At 35.2% G+C, this 16,792-nt stretch overlaps 1 protein-coding gene across 1 annotated transcript in view; it reads left to right on the forward strand.

Moving 5' to 3' along the window:
- MAP3K5 (mitogen-activated protein kinase kinase kinase 5) overlaps positions 1 to 16,792 on the forward strand; it is a 169,623-nt gene that overhangs the window by 41,200 nt on the left and 111,631 nt on the right. The window contains exon 2 of the mRNA XM_039878994.1: positions 16,077 to 16,216. Within this exon, the coding sequence (XP_039734928.1) occupies positions 16,077 to 16,216 (140 nt within the window). The remainder of the gene's footprint in view (positions 1 to 16,076; positions 16,217 to 16,792) is intronic.

Raw genomic sequence — 16,792 nt, forward strand, 5'->3', positions numbered from 1 at the left:
TCATTTTGGGGGGTCCTAATGTAAATGGTATTGTGTTTTTAAATTTCAAATTCTACTTGGTCATTGCTGGCACATAGAAAGGTAATTGAATTTTGTATAACCTCGAATCTTGCAAACTTTCTATAATCACTTTTAAGTTCTAAGAGTGATCAATTCTTTCATATTTTCTATGTAAACAATCATGTCATCTGTGAACAAAGACAGTTTTATGTCTTCCTTCTCAATCAGTATACCTTTTACTTTTTTTCTTATTTAATTGCATTAGCTAGGACTTCGAGTACAGTACTGAAAAGGAGTGATGAGAGGGGACATTCTTGCCCTGTTCTTGGTTTTAGTGAGAAATCTTTCAGTTTCTCACTATTAAGTATGGTGTTAGCTGTAGGTTTTTCGTAGACATTTGAACACAGACTTTTAGTCTCTTGATTCAGTAGCAAATTGTGAACATTGTATTCGGGCTTCCCCAGATGTAAGGTTCTCAATTATAAGTGATTATGATTAGAACGTTATATATAGAATAATTACAGATTTGTGCCCATCCCATATGGGTGTATGTGTGTATGTATGTATATGTGTATGCTAATTGTATAGCAAAAAACTTAGAAGAAAATACACCAAAAGACTTAGTATCTCCATGTGATAAGTTTCAATAAGAGATAATTTTAATATATATAATAATTTACTTATTTGATATTGAGAACTAAATATAGTATATTTTTGAGAGTTGGCAATATTTAGATTTTATCATTACCTAGATATAGTTTTATTATTTCATGAATTTAGTAAAGAGGGTTATGTTTCCAGGGTCATACTGATAGTCCATTTACCTTCAACCAAGACAACCTTATTGATAGAAAAGCAAGTACATATATGATAATGGTATATGATGAGAGTTATTGGGAATTCAACATGAGGAAGTAAATAATGAAATAGTAAATATTTTTCAGGAGTGAAAAATTTTCACCATTTTCATCGAACTCTCATTTCTAAAAAAAAGTAAAAATGAAGCTCTTCTTCAGAGTGATAGCATGCAAATAAATGTCAGAAAATTGCTCTTTTGTTATTCAACACTCAGGCTCCTTTCACAAGTCTGGTTTATTTATAATAGGCACAAAAGGAAAATCTGGACAATTTAAGAAAATACTTAATACTTTTTCTAAAAGCAAGCTAACATAAAGTCTGTTTCAGGAATCAGTAAAAATAAGCATGCAGGTTAATATGTGGGATTATAGATAGTGGAATTTCAGGTATTTTTGTTTGTTTTTTTTCATTGTCTCAATATTGTTCTGAAAGAAATCACAGTCATAGAAATGGTTGGGAAGAATATAGTCTTTCAAATTTGGCTGTGTGGTTTAAACCAGTTCCCAAACAGCATTTGGAACTTTTAGTCCAAGACTGAGGGGGCATGTGGTCTGCTGAAAAACCAGCTCTTCCTTGTTGATGTCTAAAAGAAACTTATCCCTGGCATGGATATTTTAAGTAAGAAATGGTAAGTAAACAGCAGAAACATGACAGGACAAAGATAAGCCCTTGGAGGAAAATGTAGATTCCAAATAAGGAAAACCATGATTAAAGGTGAAAGAGGGGCAAGGTAAAAAGAGAAACACTGCGACGCAAACATATGTCAGACATCTTGTATGCCACACACACACACACACACACACACACACACACACGGTGGGGTAGGGAGGGGAGGGGAAGGTAACTGAAGAAAAGGTGAACCATCCCAGCAAAATGAAATGCAATTCACTAGGAGTAGAAAAAGGGCTCGAGTTCAGAAACAGTCTCATCCATGCCATTTATACAGTTTTCCCCATTACCTTGGCCCGGGAGTTTATGTCTGAAAGTAATTTGAATAACATCCAGAGCTGCCATCTTCATCTGGAGAAAGCCCCAGGGCCAAGCTTAATGGAGTGGCAGCAGCCTAGGGGGTTCTTACTGAATTTTTTGGCAGCTGCAGTCCCCCTGCTGATACTGCCCTGGGAAGGTGACAGCACAGTGGAATAGGAACTGCTCCACTGCATAGGGTGACAGAGTGCAGGGAGGCTCTACTAGAAATTACAGAGGTACAATTAACATAATATGGGATTGTTTGAAGCAAATCAGGATATATATTCAGTTGGCTGCAGTTCTTTGCCCTTGTCTGTCCCCTTCAAACCCCAAAGTAGTAACTACAAATGATTGTTTCCATATAGTCTAGAGTTTCTCTTAAAGATGTTCTTCAGAGATTTGTCAAGGCAGCAGAAGTGTCTGTTGAGAATAATGAAACTCATTTTATGGATTCCATATCTCTTGCATATCAAACAGGAAAAGTATAGGAACCCATCTATAAATTATTGACCATTCTTTGTGGCGGGAATAAGGTGTGAAGGTACCTCCCAATCCGTGGCCCACTCACTAATAATGGCTGATATTCATTGAAGGCTCACTGTTGTTCTGCCCTTTCTGTGACAGGAACTGTTGTTATTCTCATTTGACAGAGAAGGAAATGGGCTGGGGTTGGAGGGAGAATGGATTCAGGCCCAGGGCTCCCAGTGATGTTTGCTGTGCAGCCAGAGTACAGACTCAGGCAGCTCAACTCCAGCTAGTTACACCTCACCTGATGGGAGGGTCACCTGGCTATTTGTAATGCCTGGTCAGTACTGACTACAGGTAGGCCTTGTTTATTACATCCATCTCTTTTTATTTCTGTACCTCCCTCAGATTCCATCACTTTGTTAGGGAAGCCGTAGCAACTAATCATTTCTCTCTGTTGTGTTTTCCAAATGCCCTATATTTTGTCATCATCACACTTAGCACAGTTTGTTTTTGAATGATTATTTGATTGTTTTCCTACTAGATCGTAACTTTCTGAAGGGAGGGACTGTGTGTGTGTGTGTGTGTGTGTGGTAATAATATCTGACTTTATCCTGACCCCCCCCTGTGGCCTGGCACCCAGTAGGAGACAAAGAAACATTGGTGTACCTCGTCATCTGATGTGTTGGAGCTGACAGAGCTATAGGTTACTGTCAGTTCAACAGCAGATGCTCAAGTACAGATAGACTGGCTGCCTGAACTCTGCTCACTGTAATTTTAGTTCTTTAGGTCGTTCCATTTTTGATTGTTATATATAGAAACAAATGCTGAGAATTCAGGAGATATATAGCTGTCTTTGAAATGAATTAATTTGGTTAGTGCCTTCGGCAAATATGCATTTTGTGCTCCTCACTGCCTCTGAATACTTGGTGGTTGCCATGGTGATGTTTTTATTGACTTACCTCTTGGGCCAAGGGCTACCAGGGAGATGCTTCTATTATTCAGAAGTCTTTCTTGTAGGTTGGTTTTAGTTTGTCTCTCCTTTCTTTAGCTGTATGAAATAAAAATTGCCTTCTTACCATCAAATGCCTCCTCTCCAGGATTTTCTGTTCAGCTCTTAGGAACCTTCTGCCTTCTAGTACACAGACAAGCAGGCACAGCTGTGGGATGGTGAGTGAAAGGGGCTATGAAATGAGAAGGGACCTGAACTCCCCTTGGACCAAAGAGTAGGAAAGATAACACACACGTCACTGGGATGCGCTTGTCTTCCCTACTATCTTCTCTATCTATCTTCCCTACTCCTTTGCAACTTAGAATGTGTAAAGGCACGGCAAAATGAAATATATCTCTTCTTAGTAAGAAAAAAGATTTTACTGAAAAGAATTCCCAAAAAACAATTGTTCAATTTGTTTCACTGCCTGTAAACTTCCTGTAGGAAGAGCAGATAGCGTGATAAGTCTTCCCTTAGTCAGTGGGTGGAGGTGCACCTGTCCATTCTTAGGGGTGGAGCAGATATTCTGGCAGAGAGAAACTCCTGTCTTATGTAATCACAGAGCAGCCGGAAATGCCCCTCCTTCCACAGTCTCTGTGTACTGAAATATTACCATTTTCCAAAGCTTTGAAGCTGTTGCCCCTGCAGGCCACCTCAGAGACTCCTATCACAATTAATCACTCCTTCTGTGCTCCCATGGAACATTTACGTATATCTCATTGACCTTGGACTTCTGCAGCTCACAAGCACTTGAAGATTATAAGCTCACTGAGGGGCTGGTGCTGATTTCTTTGACCCCTTCACAGTATCTTGCACAGAATAGACAGTAAACATTTGTTAAAATAAACAAGCATGGGGGCAGTGTAAAGGGAGCTCTTCCAGAGTGCTGTGCTGACTGGGACTGAAAGAAAATTGAGAAACCTCAGCCTCCTCTCTAGTGTGATAAGAAGCCATTGGAAGGCTCTAAGGAGAGCATAACTTAGAAGGTAGGGGATACACAGAAGAGGGGGCTGCTATGTCATTTCCTCCATGGGCTATTGCTGTGTCTATGAACTGGTTTATCCCATTTTCCCCATTCGAAGGCTAGCGAGTGGGGTCTTTTCTTCCATTCATCCGAGTGTGGCTGGCCTTTTAGATGTACTGACAGCTCCTTTTTAAAGTGATATTTTTATAATCACATTAATTGTCACATTAAAACAAACTAACTTTTTAACTGTCCTAGACAGTAAGTGGACTGCTTAAGACTGACTGTTTTAATTCTAATTGGAAGAAATGAAAAAGGACCTAGACTATTTCATTACGGTCAGTTAAGGTCAGCTACCTGTCTGTCAGCAACAAAAGGATTATTAACAAATGAATGCTTTTAATTCTATACACTCTAATAGAGCATCTTCAAGAGAGAAGTTTTAAAATCCCCCTAAATGAATTGTTACACTCAAATGGAATGTCAACACATAAGCTGTGAAGTGAAATCGTTACTGGCAGAATCTTATTTACACATCTGTATGTTAACAGAATTACAGATACTCTTAGAAGATGTATAAATTTGAACAGAAATAGTGCACACTTGACTAGATGCTGATTGTTTGTTAGATGTTGAAAGTAACTTTGACAGAGTACAAAGAAAAGAAAAGCATGCATCTTTTAGAGATGTCGATGAATCCTGATTCAGAGAGGTTTCTACTTTTTGATACTTTAAGAATCCTGGAGCACTTTGGAGCTTCCGGGCACTTATTCACACTTCTGAGATCTAACTGGGTTTATGAGTACAAGAGACGATGGCTATAAATGCAAGAAGGGGGGTGGGGTGGGGTGGGGGAAACACCTTTCAAACTGGCCTACTCACCAGGGTGAGTAATTGTAATTATTTCTGCCAAACAGTAGTGTGCAAGCTACTGTTCATTTTACAACCTGTATTCTTTCTATAGCAGGAACAGCATGCTGTTTATGGCTTGCAATCACATTTCTATTGCATGAGGAATAACACTCTTTGATACAGAATACATACACTAGCGGTTCACTTTTTTCTTGTTTTAATATTATTAAATTACCATGTTGCATTTTTAATCTCTAAAAGACAAGGGCTCCTACCACAGTCTCTCATCACATTTAAAATAATTTATTATTCAAACATCTTGTCAGTTGTCAGATTTTCTCATGAATGTTATGATTTTTCAAAGGTTTTAGTAGAATCCAAATAAGGTCTATAATGTTGCAATTAATAATGTCCCTTAAGTCTTTTAATTTCTGATTTCTCCCTCCATCTCTGTCCCCCACCCTCTCTAATGTTTTTCTTGAGGAAATCAGGTCATTTTTCCTGTAGAATTTTCGATAATCTGAATTTTGTTGATTGTATCCCTGTGTTACACTGCTTTAACAGCTATTACTATTTATATAAACACAACACACGTACAATACAGTTGTTTTCCTAGACAGAGTGAGAAAATCTCTTTTTAATCAGAACAGCCTCAGACATGACAGAGATTGCCACAACCACCGTTGCTAGAGAATGGCATCAGGCAATGTTCCAGTGTTCCCTGGCCACTTTCTGCTGTCTCTGTGTGAATAAGTTGTAAGGGTGTAAAGCAAGGAAGAATGTCACTCAGGATATACATCTATGAGGACAGTCAGATTTTCTTCAAAAATTATCACAAATCAACTCTGTTACCTTATGTAATTTAACACAAGTGCCAATTAAATGAGGCAGATTATTTGATTCCGGTTGGCAGAGAGGACTCTTGTTTAAGATTCTTATAGTTCCAAAGAGCTATTCTCTGTACTTGGGAACTTCACTGAAACATAAACACAGACAGCTTTGAGGGTTTAATTAAAATTAAATATGAGAAAATGAAGAATGGCATGCACCATAACCACAATAAAAACTACAGTAATCTAAAAAATCTGTTCAAAATTCTCTTGAGTAACTCTTTCAGTATCTAATGAAAACAGATTGGTTACTTAAGAACTGAAATGTATCATATAAAGTGAGTTTATAGAGATCTAAATTTATGATTATAGACTCTTAAATGCAGCATACCTTTGGGAAATACTGTAATTTCAAGAAGAAAAATAGTTTCAATGGTGGTACAGAAATTTTTACCACCAAAGCAGCCTTCTGTCTTATTTCTTCTTATAATATGCAGCATGGTTTTGGCACATAACAAACCTTAGAGTTCATTTTGACTCAACATTACATATTCTTTATAGATCATTAACCAGGTCTCTTGTTACTGTCATAACATTAAAAAATAAATTCTTAAGGTATAAACCAGACCCTATATTAACTCAGAAAGAGATTAACACTTTTTGATATAGGACCTATTTGTATTTCTTTAATAAGCAGAATTATGTAGGGGATGGTTATGCCTATGGCCAGGGAAATATCACTTTATAAAGTACATACTATGCACCAAAGATATAAACTGTGATTTATCTACTTTGCTTGTACACTGATATAAAGGATTCACTTGAAGACTGAATCTGGTTAATTTACAAGGCTCCCCTAATGAGACAAAACTACCATCAAAATGCTGTGTGCTTGAAATTCTCCTCTAATACGAAGGAAAGATTCTTCATTAGCCCAGTCTTCCTTGTGACCAAGAATGTTCACTGTTAAGATTGAGATTTTAATGTCTAGTTAGGGATTTTGTTTATGGCCAAAATTGAAATTTATTCCCTATCTTCCTGCTTTTTATCATATGCTCCTTACTTTCATTTTAGGCAAATAGAAGTAAGGAAAAAATAGTAGTTTTTGTTTTTATAAAGCTTGGGTTTATATCTTGCTTCTGTTAAAGTAATAGCATCCTTACTATCTTAAGAGACAGAAACATTAACATAAATTCTGTTAAGTAAAAAAAGAAATGTATTGGGGTCAAGACTTTTGAGAGCAGAGGTAGTACTGCCTTCAGGGATGTTTCCATTGATGTCCAGAAGATGCAAGCTTGTCCCTGTAGTCCCCTGGCTGGGCTTTCCTCTTTGTTAGCCACCAACACTCCAGCACTATTCAGTGAGTCACCACTTAAATTGAAGGATCTCCGTATTCTTCCTTCCTCTTCATTATTTCTTGGTCTTTGCTTTTTATTACTTCCTTTCTGCCCTTAAAGTATCCTCCTTTTTTCCAAGGTTGATTTTTCTCTCCACCTTAGATCCCAGCCCATCTGTCTCATATGAGACTATACAGATCATCTCCATTAATTAGCTACCCCCTTTAAAATCATAATCTTTTAATTAATATTCAAGAACACCATTATAAAACTAAAAACCTTTAGCTCTTTCTATCCCATTAAGTATTTATTGTCTGAGCTCTTGGTTTCCTTATTGAATGTTAAAATGCCTACTGTGGACCTTAGTAAATGTTAATCCTCTTCCTTTCTCTGCCAGTCTTCTGGAGAATCATCTATGTGTATTACCTCCATTTCCTTACCTTTTATTTAGCACCTTTAGTTCTACTGTACTCACCTTCCTTATCATGCGGCTTCTTTATAATCCTTGTGGTAGACTGAAAATGACCCTCGCATTTGTGCTCCAAAATTGATGTCAAAACCCTGGAAACTGAATGCTAACTTATTTGGAAAAAAGGTCTTTGTAGATCTGACTAAATTAAGGGTCTTGAGATGAGATGATCCTAGATTATCTAGATGGGCCCTAAATGCTATCACAAGTATCTTTATAAGAGAGAGGCAGAGGGCAGTTTGACACCACAGATGCACACACCACAAGCCAAAGAATGTTCCAAACTACTAGACTCTGGAAGAGGCAAGGAACAGATTTTCGCCGAGATCCTCTGGAGGTAGCATGGCCTTGGACCTGCTGACACCTTGATTTTGGACTTCCAGCCTCTAGAAGAGTGAAAGAATACATTTCTGTTGTTTAAAGGGACCAAGTTCATAGTAATTTGTCATAATGGCCATAGGAAACTAAATACAGTTCTCTCTTAACATTCTTGGCAAAATTATTGACTGGAAATGAGTTAAGTTTTCACAAAGTGAACCAGCACCCAGCACCAAATCAAGAAGTAGAACCTTACTAGCTCTCCAGAAGAACCGCTTGAGTCCTCTGTCAGCCACTGATTGTCTCCCACCAAAGTATCCACTGTTTTGACTTTTAACTTCATGTTTTGAACCGTAATATAGCACGACTCATAAAGTACCTACTCTTTTGTGTCTGGATTCTTTCCCTTAATCTGTTTCTGAGATTCATCCATTTGTGTGTGGTTGTTGATTTTTTATTCCCATTGCTATATAGTATGTTGTCTGTATATAGCACAGCTTATTTTTTCTATTGTTGATTGTTTACAAATATTGATATTATGAACATACATTACATGTCTTTTGGTGAACATATATCTGTATTTCTATTGTATATTTAATGAGGAAGGGATTTCCTGAGTGATAGATACCTTCTCATTTTTTTCTATACTCTCTGAGTTAGCAATCTCATTGATACCTACTGCTTCAACTGACCCATCACTGTGACTCTTAAATCTATTCTGATCTCTCTGCTGAGATCCATCATTGTGACTCTTAAATCTGATTCTGATCTCTCTTCTGAGATTCAAAATGTCATATTTTAGTTAGATACACATACACACACTGTTTAGTTTTTCCCAATCTAAACTCAGGTTTCTACCAAAAAACAAAACAAAACAAAACAAAAACAGTTCTTCCCCTTGTGTTGTTTATTGTGGTGATGGAATGTCATCAATCTTAATCATTCACGTTTGAAACAGAACCATCTTTAATTCTTTCTTTAACTATCTTGCATTTACCAAATTCCTAAAGTCTCCTGATTTTTCCACCATGTTGTCTCTATATTAGTGTAGGGGCACAGTCTCCCTTGAATGACTCCTAACCAATCTCAGCTTCCATTCTCTTTCGTCTGTCATCCATCCACAAAATCTAAGTATATCTTCCCAAAACTTTGATCCTGCCACATCTTTTTTCAAACCTCTTGGACATGGATGGATTACTGCTGATTATAGAATCAAGTCAAACTTCTCTATGTTGGCTTTCTATGCTTTCAAATTTGATTTCAACACCATTTCTCTGAGTAATTATTCATATGAACTTCATCAGGTGGTATTGAGTTACATATTAGCATTGTCTTCAATAACATTTTTATGATAATTTGCTCAAAAGGCTTCCTATGAACATTTCTTATCATGGCTCCATGTAATAATCACGTACTGAGAGTTTACTGTACCCAGCACACATGTAATCTTTATAACAGCTTTGTGTGGCAATTACATGTGTTATTTTCCTTAATATATAGTTGAGGAAACCATAGCTCAGAGAATTTAAGGTATTGTCCAAGGTCATCCATCCAGAAACTTGATAAGGAGTCAAACACTGGTAGTCATGAAACAGTTTTTCTGTTGTTTGCATAGTCATCCACTGGACGTGGGGAGAAGGGTTTCCTTTCAGTTTTTCACCTCTGTGGTCTACTTTTCTGAAGCTGTGTTTCCTGGGAGAGAGCTGTGGTTCTAGGTCCTACTGTTCTGGGATGGGTCCCTCCTATGGATGTTGCTCTTTCCCCCTGATATTCTCTAAAGCTGCAGCATCATGGCCTGAACTCTTGAAGCTATTGCCTGCATAAGGGGACTTTAGTTCTTATAACACCAGTATTGTTTGGTTCTGCTCCTTCCTTCTCTCCCTGTTTCTCTCCTCCCCCTTCTCCCTCCTTTCTTTCTCTTTTATCTCTTTCTCTCTTCTAGGCTTCTCTCCCCACTTCCACCTCTCTCCAGCCCCGCTTTTGTAAGTGCAATGGCTTCCTTTTTGAAGTCCAACCTCTGGAGGTTAAAAATATCTCTCTGATCACCTACCTTCCAGGCTTCACTTTTCAGGGTTAAAAAAAAAAAAAAACCCACCGCAGTGTAATAAACAAATCAAACAAGCAAATTAGGGCTGGGGCAAGGACATTATGTATACATTTGTTTTAGCCATATAAAAATTATTCATGTTTGCATCATTATGCATACATTTATTGGAATTTAGTCATGAGGAAATTATGAACCAAAATATACTGTTGACGCAAATAATTTGTCATTATACATGGTAGGGTTAACCAAATGATGCACAAGAAAGTTAAGTGATGCTGGCGAATCTAAATGGGTGTAATTTACAGCAGGAATTGCCAAACTATGACCAATTCAAGACAACAATGATGGTAGATTTTTCTTCTATCCTTCCTGAAAATTTCAACAATTCTAGCTGTACAATAGGAGTTTTGCAATTTCCCGACATTGTTTACCTGCCAGACTTTGGAAAACTGACTTGTTAATTTTTTTTCTTTTAACTTTAATAACAGATAGCAGGTAACAGGAACCCTTTTATATAATAGGTGTACAGGATGTTTGTTTAATTAAATTGGGTCTTCTTGAGGATTAATCTATCATGAGTGGGTAGGGTAGTTCTGTGTGATAACGAGAAATTTCTGTGAATTTTGGAGCACCTTTTAGACTAAGCCAAATCACTATTGGGCTCTCTTTGTCATCAGTGATCCGATGCCTAAGGAAAATAATCGAATAGATAAAAAGTAACTAAATATTAATGTCTTCCTTCAACTACACTTTTCACAAGCAGCAGCTCATGTGAGATATTTAACTAACAAATATAGTATTATGAAGGAAAAATTAAATGAGAAAAAAGAAACACAGATCACGAACCACTGTCATTTGATGACCTAAAATGTAATTAAACATAAGTTTTATATTATTGCCTTAAAATTTATTATGCTTTAATAAACCCCCGGGAAACCTAATTTTTACTCCATTTAACATTAACTCAGTTGGAGCAGGAAAGAAAGTAAATCTTAGGTAAAAATGTAAGAGATTTTTGTGTCTTTATCTGTACTTTTAAATGATTGACTTAGTCTTAAATTTTTAAATGTGGCATACTGTTACCACATACTCATCCTCATACTATTACCACAGAAAGTCAACTAGACAATTATTAAGTACATTTACTCATGAAATACATTATGAGAGTATATCCTTTGGTCCTCCAATTTATATTTGTGTTCTGATCTTTGGAACCTCTATATTCTATAAGTGTAAGGTGTGGCTCAGTTAAGAATTAAGAGCATGGATTCTCCAATTAGATTGCTCGAGTGCAAATCCTGGTGCTATCCTTTTCTATTTGATTTGGGCAGATTACTCATACCTTCTCCGCCTCAGGGCCCTGAAATAATATTACCTACCAGAAAGGGGTATTCTAAAGATTAAGGCAGTTAATATTTGAAAAGCATATGTTGCCTGACACAAAGTAATATCTGAATATGTGTTTGTGAAATAAAGTGGAGAAACTGTACCTCATTTAAGTGGTTTCAAGAATTTTTATCAGGTATTTGTTTAATGTTATAATTATATCATCTTTTGCATTTTTAGCATGTCGTAGGATCATTTCACAAGAAAGATAATTTTTTCCTTTTTATTTTACTACTTTTGAGAAGATATCCATCAGAGTCAGAAGGTAGCCATAATAAAATATTTCCTTTAGTTTGATAATAAAAAATTACTGTTTAAACAAATGCTGTGTTATTGGAAGTCCTAGCCAATAATAAGGCAAAATAAAACAAACAACAACAAAGCATAAAAGACATCCAGATTAGAAAGGAAGAATTGCACATGACATAGTTGTCTTTGTAGAAAATCCCAAAGCATGTACAAAAACAAACAAACAAACAAACAAAAAAAAAAAACAAAACAAAAAAAACCCTGGAACTAAGAAGTGAGTTTAATAAAGTCTCAGGTTATAAGGTCAATATACAAAAATCAACTATTTTTATATACTAGCAGTAAATAATAGGGATTTGAAATTTTAAAAAGAAGAATATATACAACAGCAAAAAAAAAAAAAAAAAAAAAACCAGGCACAATTTCAACAAAATATGTGCAGGAACTGCACATTAAAATATTTTAAAGTATTGGTGAAAGAAATGGAGTAAATTGCTGAGTAAATGGAGAGATATGCTCCATTTATGGATTGAAAGACAATATTTTTAAGATATCAGTTCTCCCCCAAATTGTCTAGGTATTCAACACAAGTCTCGTCAATACCCTGGGAGGATTTTTTTTTGGTAGCTATCAAGTGATAGCTCTCAGTTACCAACTAATTCTAAAATTTATACAGGAAAGTAAATAGAACAATGGAAATTGCTAAAATGATTTGGAAACAGAAGAATAGAGTTGAAGGACTCACAGTGCTTGATTTCAGTACCTACCATAAAGCTATAATAGTCAAAACAGTTGACACATAGATCAGTGGAACAGAATAGAAAATCCAAAAAATAAACTCATACAAATGTAGTCAGTTAATGTGTGACAGAAAAGCAGAGGCAATTCAAAGAAGAAAGAAGTCTTTATAACAAATAGAAACCTTGACACATACCATACACTGTTTATAAAAATTAACTCAAAGTGAATCATAGACCTTAATGTAAAATGTAAAGCTATGTTTCTCTTATGTTTCAGAAGAAAACATAAGAGAAAACTTTGGTGACCTCGGGTTAGGCAAAGATATTTTTAGATACCGTACCTAAAGCACAATTGATAAAAGTTGATAAATTGGACTTAAAGTTAGAAACTTCTGCTCTTTTAAAGACACTGTTAACAGAATGAAAAGACAAGTCACAAACTAGGAGAAAGTATTCGCAGTTCACATATCCGTGAAAGGAAAAAATACTCAGAAAATACAAAGAACACTCAAACCTTAACAATAAGAAAACAAACAATTTTTTAAAATGGACACAAGCGTTGAACATTTCAGATGGAAGAGCGAATTTTATTCTATGGAAGTTGAAAAATAAGTTTAGAAAAGAATACAAATATATTAGAACAAATCAATAATCTGAAGTAGAAAAAAAGTCAATCCTTTTGAGTTATCCTGTAAGCATTTTAATGTTCTTTCTATATAGCATTAAAAAAAATGGATCTATTCTGCTTAGATGTTCAGATCTAAATAGCATTAAAAAATTGGATCTGCTTAATGATTAGATCTAATGACTATATATTATTTTGCTTGTACCATTTGTTTTATATGTCTAGTGTCCCTCTTAATCTGAAAGCCTTCTGTAGTGTTTTTAACATCAAATCCCACAAGTCATTTTTCTGCAAATAACCATCCCCCCCACCTCTTGTCACTACTTTAACTTAGCTAGTTTTTTTTCTTTGCATGTCTCTAGTTTATTTTTCATCAGCCACATTTGGTTTCTTTCAGCCCCATTTTACGCTGTTTCTTGATTTTAAAGCTCTGTGGCTGACTGTGAGTGGCTGGCATCAGTGGGAGGAGGAAGCAGTGTGGGTGCAGGAGGCAGATGGGGCTTGTGGGTGGGATGCAGTGACTCATTTTTTTTTTTTCATGTGTTGATTTTTGATGTAAAAATGTTGAGGACCCCCCCCAATTCTTTATTTGCATTAAAGGGCCCTTAAATCATTTTTAGCCTTGAAAAAAATCTTTTGAAGTTTGACTTATCTTCCTTTTCATAACCTCACTAAATCTTCTATCTTTAGCCTCCATTTCATCTGATTATTTCTCCTTCGCAGAATGTGAATTCTAATTTCACATTCATTAGATAAGGCTGACTCTACCAAACAACTTCTCAAGAGTCACATTATTTTTATATGCTGCCTTTTGGGTTTCCACTCAGTCACACAGGTCTTTGCTCTTGTTCTTTTTATATTTCGATGGGTTCCTAAATTATAAAAGTAATCAGTATTCAAAATAGAAATTGTAAAAAATATAGAAGGCATAAAGAAGAAAAAATAATTCATAATCTTGTTACACAGCTATTATGTTTATATTTGTTGTATAACTTTCCAGACATTTTTATTCATGTGCATATATACATACAGTATATATAATAATGTATTCATTATAATTTAATGTATATGCTGTTCACTATAATGTATATATTATATTTAATATCAGACTTAATATAGCTTGAATTTACCCTCCTTGCTAAATATTCTTCTACAATATAGTTTTTAATGGTTACATAATATGCCATTATCTCATTCTATTGATCTATATCTGACCATTTTTCCATTGATGGCTGTTTAGGCATTTTCCATTTTTATTGTAAAAATATATTTCAGTGGACTTACTTATAAGTAGATCTGCCACATTTATAGAAATTTTCTCAGAGTAAAGGCTTAGGAATAGAGTTTTTGGGTCAAAAAGTGTACATAATTTTAAGGACTTAAATCTCTTAGAAAGTTTACACTTCCTCTTGGCGTGTAAATATCATTTCTCTACATTTTCATTGGGCATTTTGAAATAGAAATACCTTTGGCTACTTGTTAATCAAAAAGACTGGCACTTTACAGTTGACTTAATGTGCATTTATCAGTACTGAGATATAGAACATTTTTTCAAATGTTTATTATTTTTGCAATATTACTTTTGTGATAGCCTAATTTTTTATTGTAATGTTTTTGTGGTTGCCTCTTTGTTTTAAACTGACCAATAAGAGATGATTTATAAAGATGTTAACTTTTTTATCTGTTGCATATTGCACATATTTTTTAACAAATTGGCATCATCTGTTAAATTTGTTATGAGGTTTGTTAACATTTTCATTTTAATTGTGAGTAGGATCTGTTTTATCGTTATATTTTCCAAATGCTTATTAAGATTATAAAGGAAGCTCTTGGTTTTCATAGTAAGCTTTCATCTTGACACTTATCAAATTATATTATTACTTATAATAGTTACTTATTTGATTCTCTTGGGATTTTTTGGTTGACAACCATAGCATCTGCAAGTAATGATGATCATGTATTTCATTTTATACAATTATATCTCCTTATTTTGTGAAATCTAGTTGCAGTAATGAAGATTTTTTTGGAAGTTAACTAGTGGACTAGTCGACAGCCTTATCTTTTTTCTGATTTTCATGGGAGTGTCTGTAAGCACAAAGTTGGCATGTATATGAATGTATTGTTATTCTTAATGTTCAAGAAGTACCCTTACATTTTTAGTTTGTAGTTATTTTTAATGAGAAGTAGATTTTGAATTTTAATCAGTGTTTGGGGCATCTGTGGAAATGCTGATTTTTTTTCCATGGAGCCATCCTTGCGTTCCCAAAATAAATTTTAAACCAATGCTAGTGTCCTTATAATGCTTGGTGCATTTTGTTCATTTTTCTTTTATATTTTTGTCACTATATAAATGAGTTTGAGACTAACCTGAACTTTATGTTTGTAACATTATTGTCAGTTTTGGCTATCAGGTTTATACTACCTTGGTGTCAGACATCTCTCAGCTATGGGAGAATTCGTAACTGTGGTTAAATTCTCCTTAGTCATAATTTCCTATACCTTTGCTTTCCATTTTTCTTGATTATACTTGCTAGAGACTTGCTAGATATTAATTAATTAATTATAAAATATAGCTCTGGCTTAATTCACAATCTTACCTATTTGCTTTTTAAATCTTGTTTTATGGTTATTACTTATTGCTACTGCCCATGAAACTGCTTCTATAACTTTAGTTAACTTGTTTTAATGTTAAAATTTAGCAGAGAGGATTAGCCCCATTTCCTACCATTGCATACTCTCCTTAGTTTCCAGTAATTATATGATCCCTTTCTTGTTTAAAAAAATGCAGTTTGGCTGCTTTTTATAAAACCACTTCCGGGTAGAACTACAAATTCAAAATTCAGTGGTAAATGCAGAGGGAAAATCCCTGTTATTTCTTCATTTTTCTCTTTGAATATTAAGTTATTGAAACCAAAATGTGTTTTCTCAGCATTATTTAGGTGTCATCTTTTGGGGGACTTTGTTTTCTGTTTGCAGATATTGCTGTGGTGGAGATGAGTGATGCCTTCCGGCAGCCGTCCTTGTTTTACCACCTTGGAGTAAGAGAAAGTTTCAGCATGGCTAACAACATCATCCTCTACTGTGACACTAACTCAGACTCTCTACAGTCACTGAAGGTACCTCACTCGTTTACTAAATATTTACTTTAGGCATCAGAGTTTTAGGGATACCTCTCTATCATTCAAATAAATTTAAGTAGCTTATGTTTGTGAAAAGGTGTTTTTGTCAGTCTAATAATTATACAACAATTAATTGTTAAGCTGTGAGGTTTAGAATTCAGTGTAGAAATCTGATGGTACACAGGTAGGAAAAAACTTAGTGTTGAATTCTGAGCTTCATTTAGAGTTATGCCTGAGGAGACAGAGTTAATAGGAAGTCAGTACATGCACTTGAGAAAGGAGAGGAGGTTGCATGGGGTATGGTCAGGGCCTCATTCCTGTCACTATTGGGGGTTTTGTTGGGCACACCTGTGTCCAACTAGAAATATTATGCTTCCTACTAAAAGTACTCTAGGTAGACTTTCTCTGAGTATTGTTAGAAAATTGCTGTCTTCTTTCATGGGGATGTGATTTCAATTGAGATGGGAAAGGGGGAATAAAATCCCTTGATATTTGTCTACAGAATTCAGCGTGTCCTTTGTTATTCTCTCATTCTCTCCACTATATGAACTTAATGATATGAGTGTATTTCCT

Source organism: Pteropus medius, unplaced genomic scaffold (genome assembly GCF_902729225.1).
Source record: "Pteropus medius unplaced genomic scaffold, Ma_sr-lr_union100, whole genome shotgun sequence".
In the NCBI taxonomy this organism is placed as follows: Eukaryota; Metazoa; Chordata; class Mammalia; order Chiroptera; family Pteropodidae; genus Pteropus; species Pteropus medius.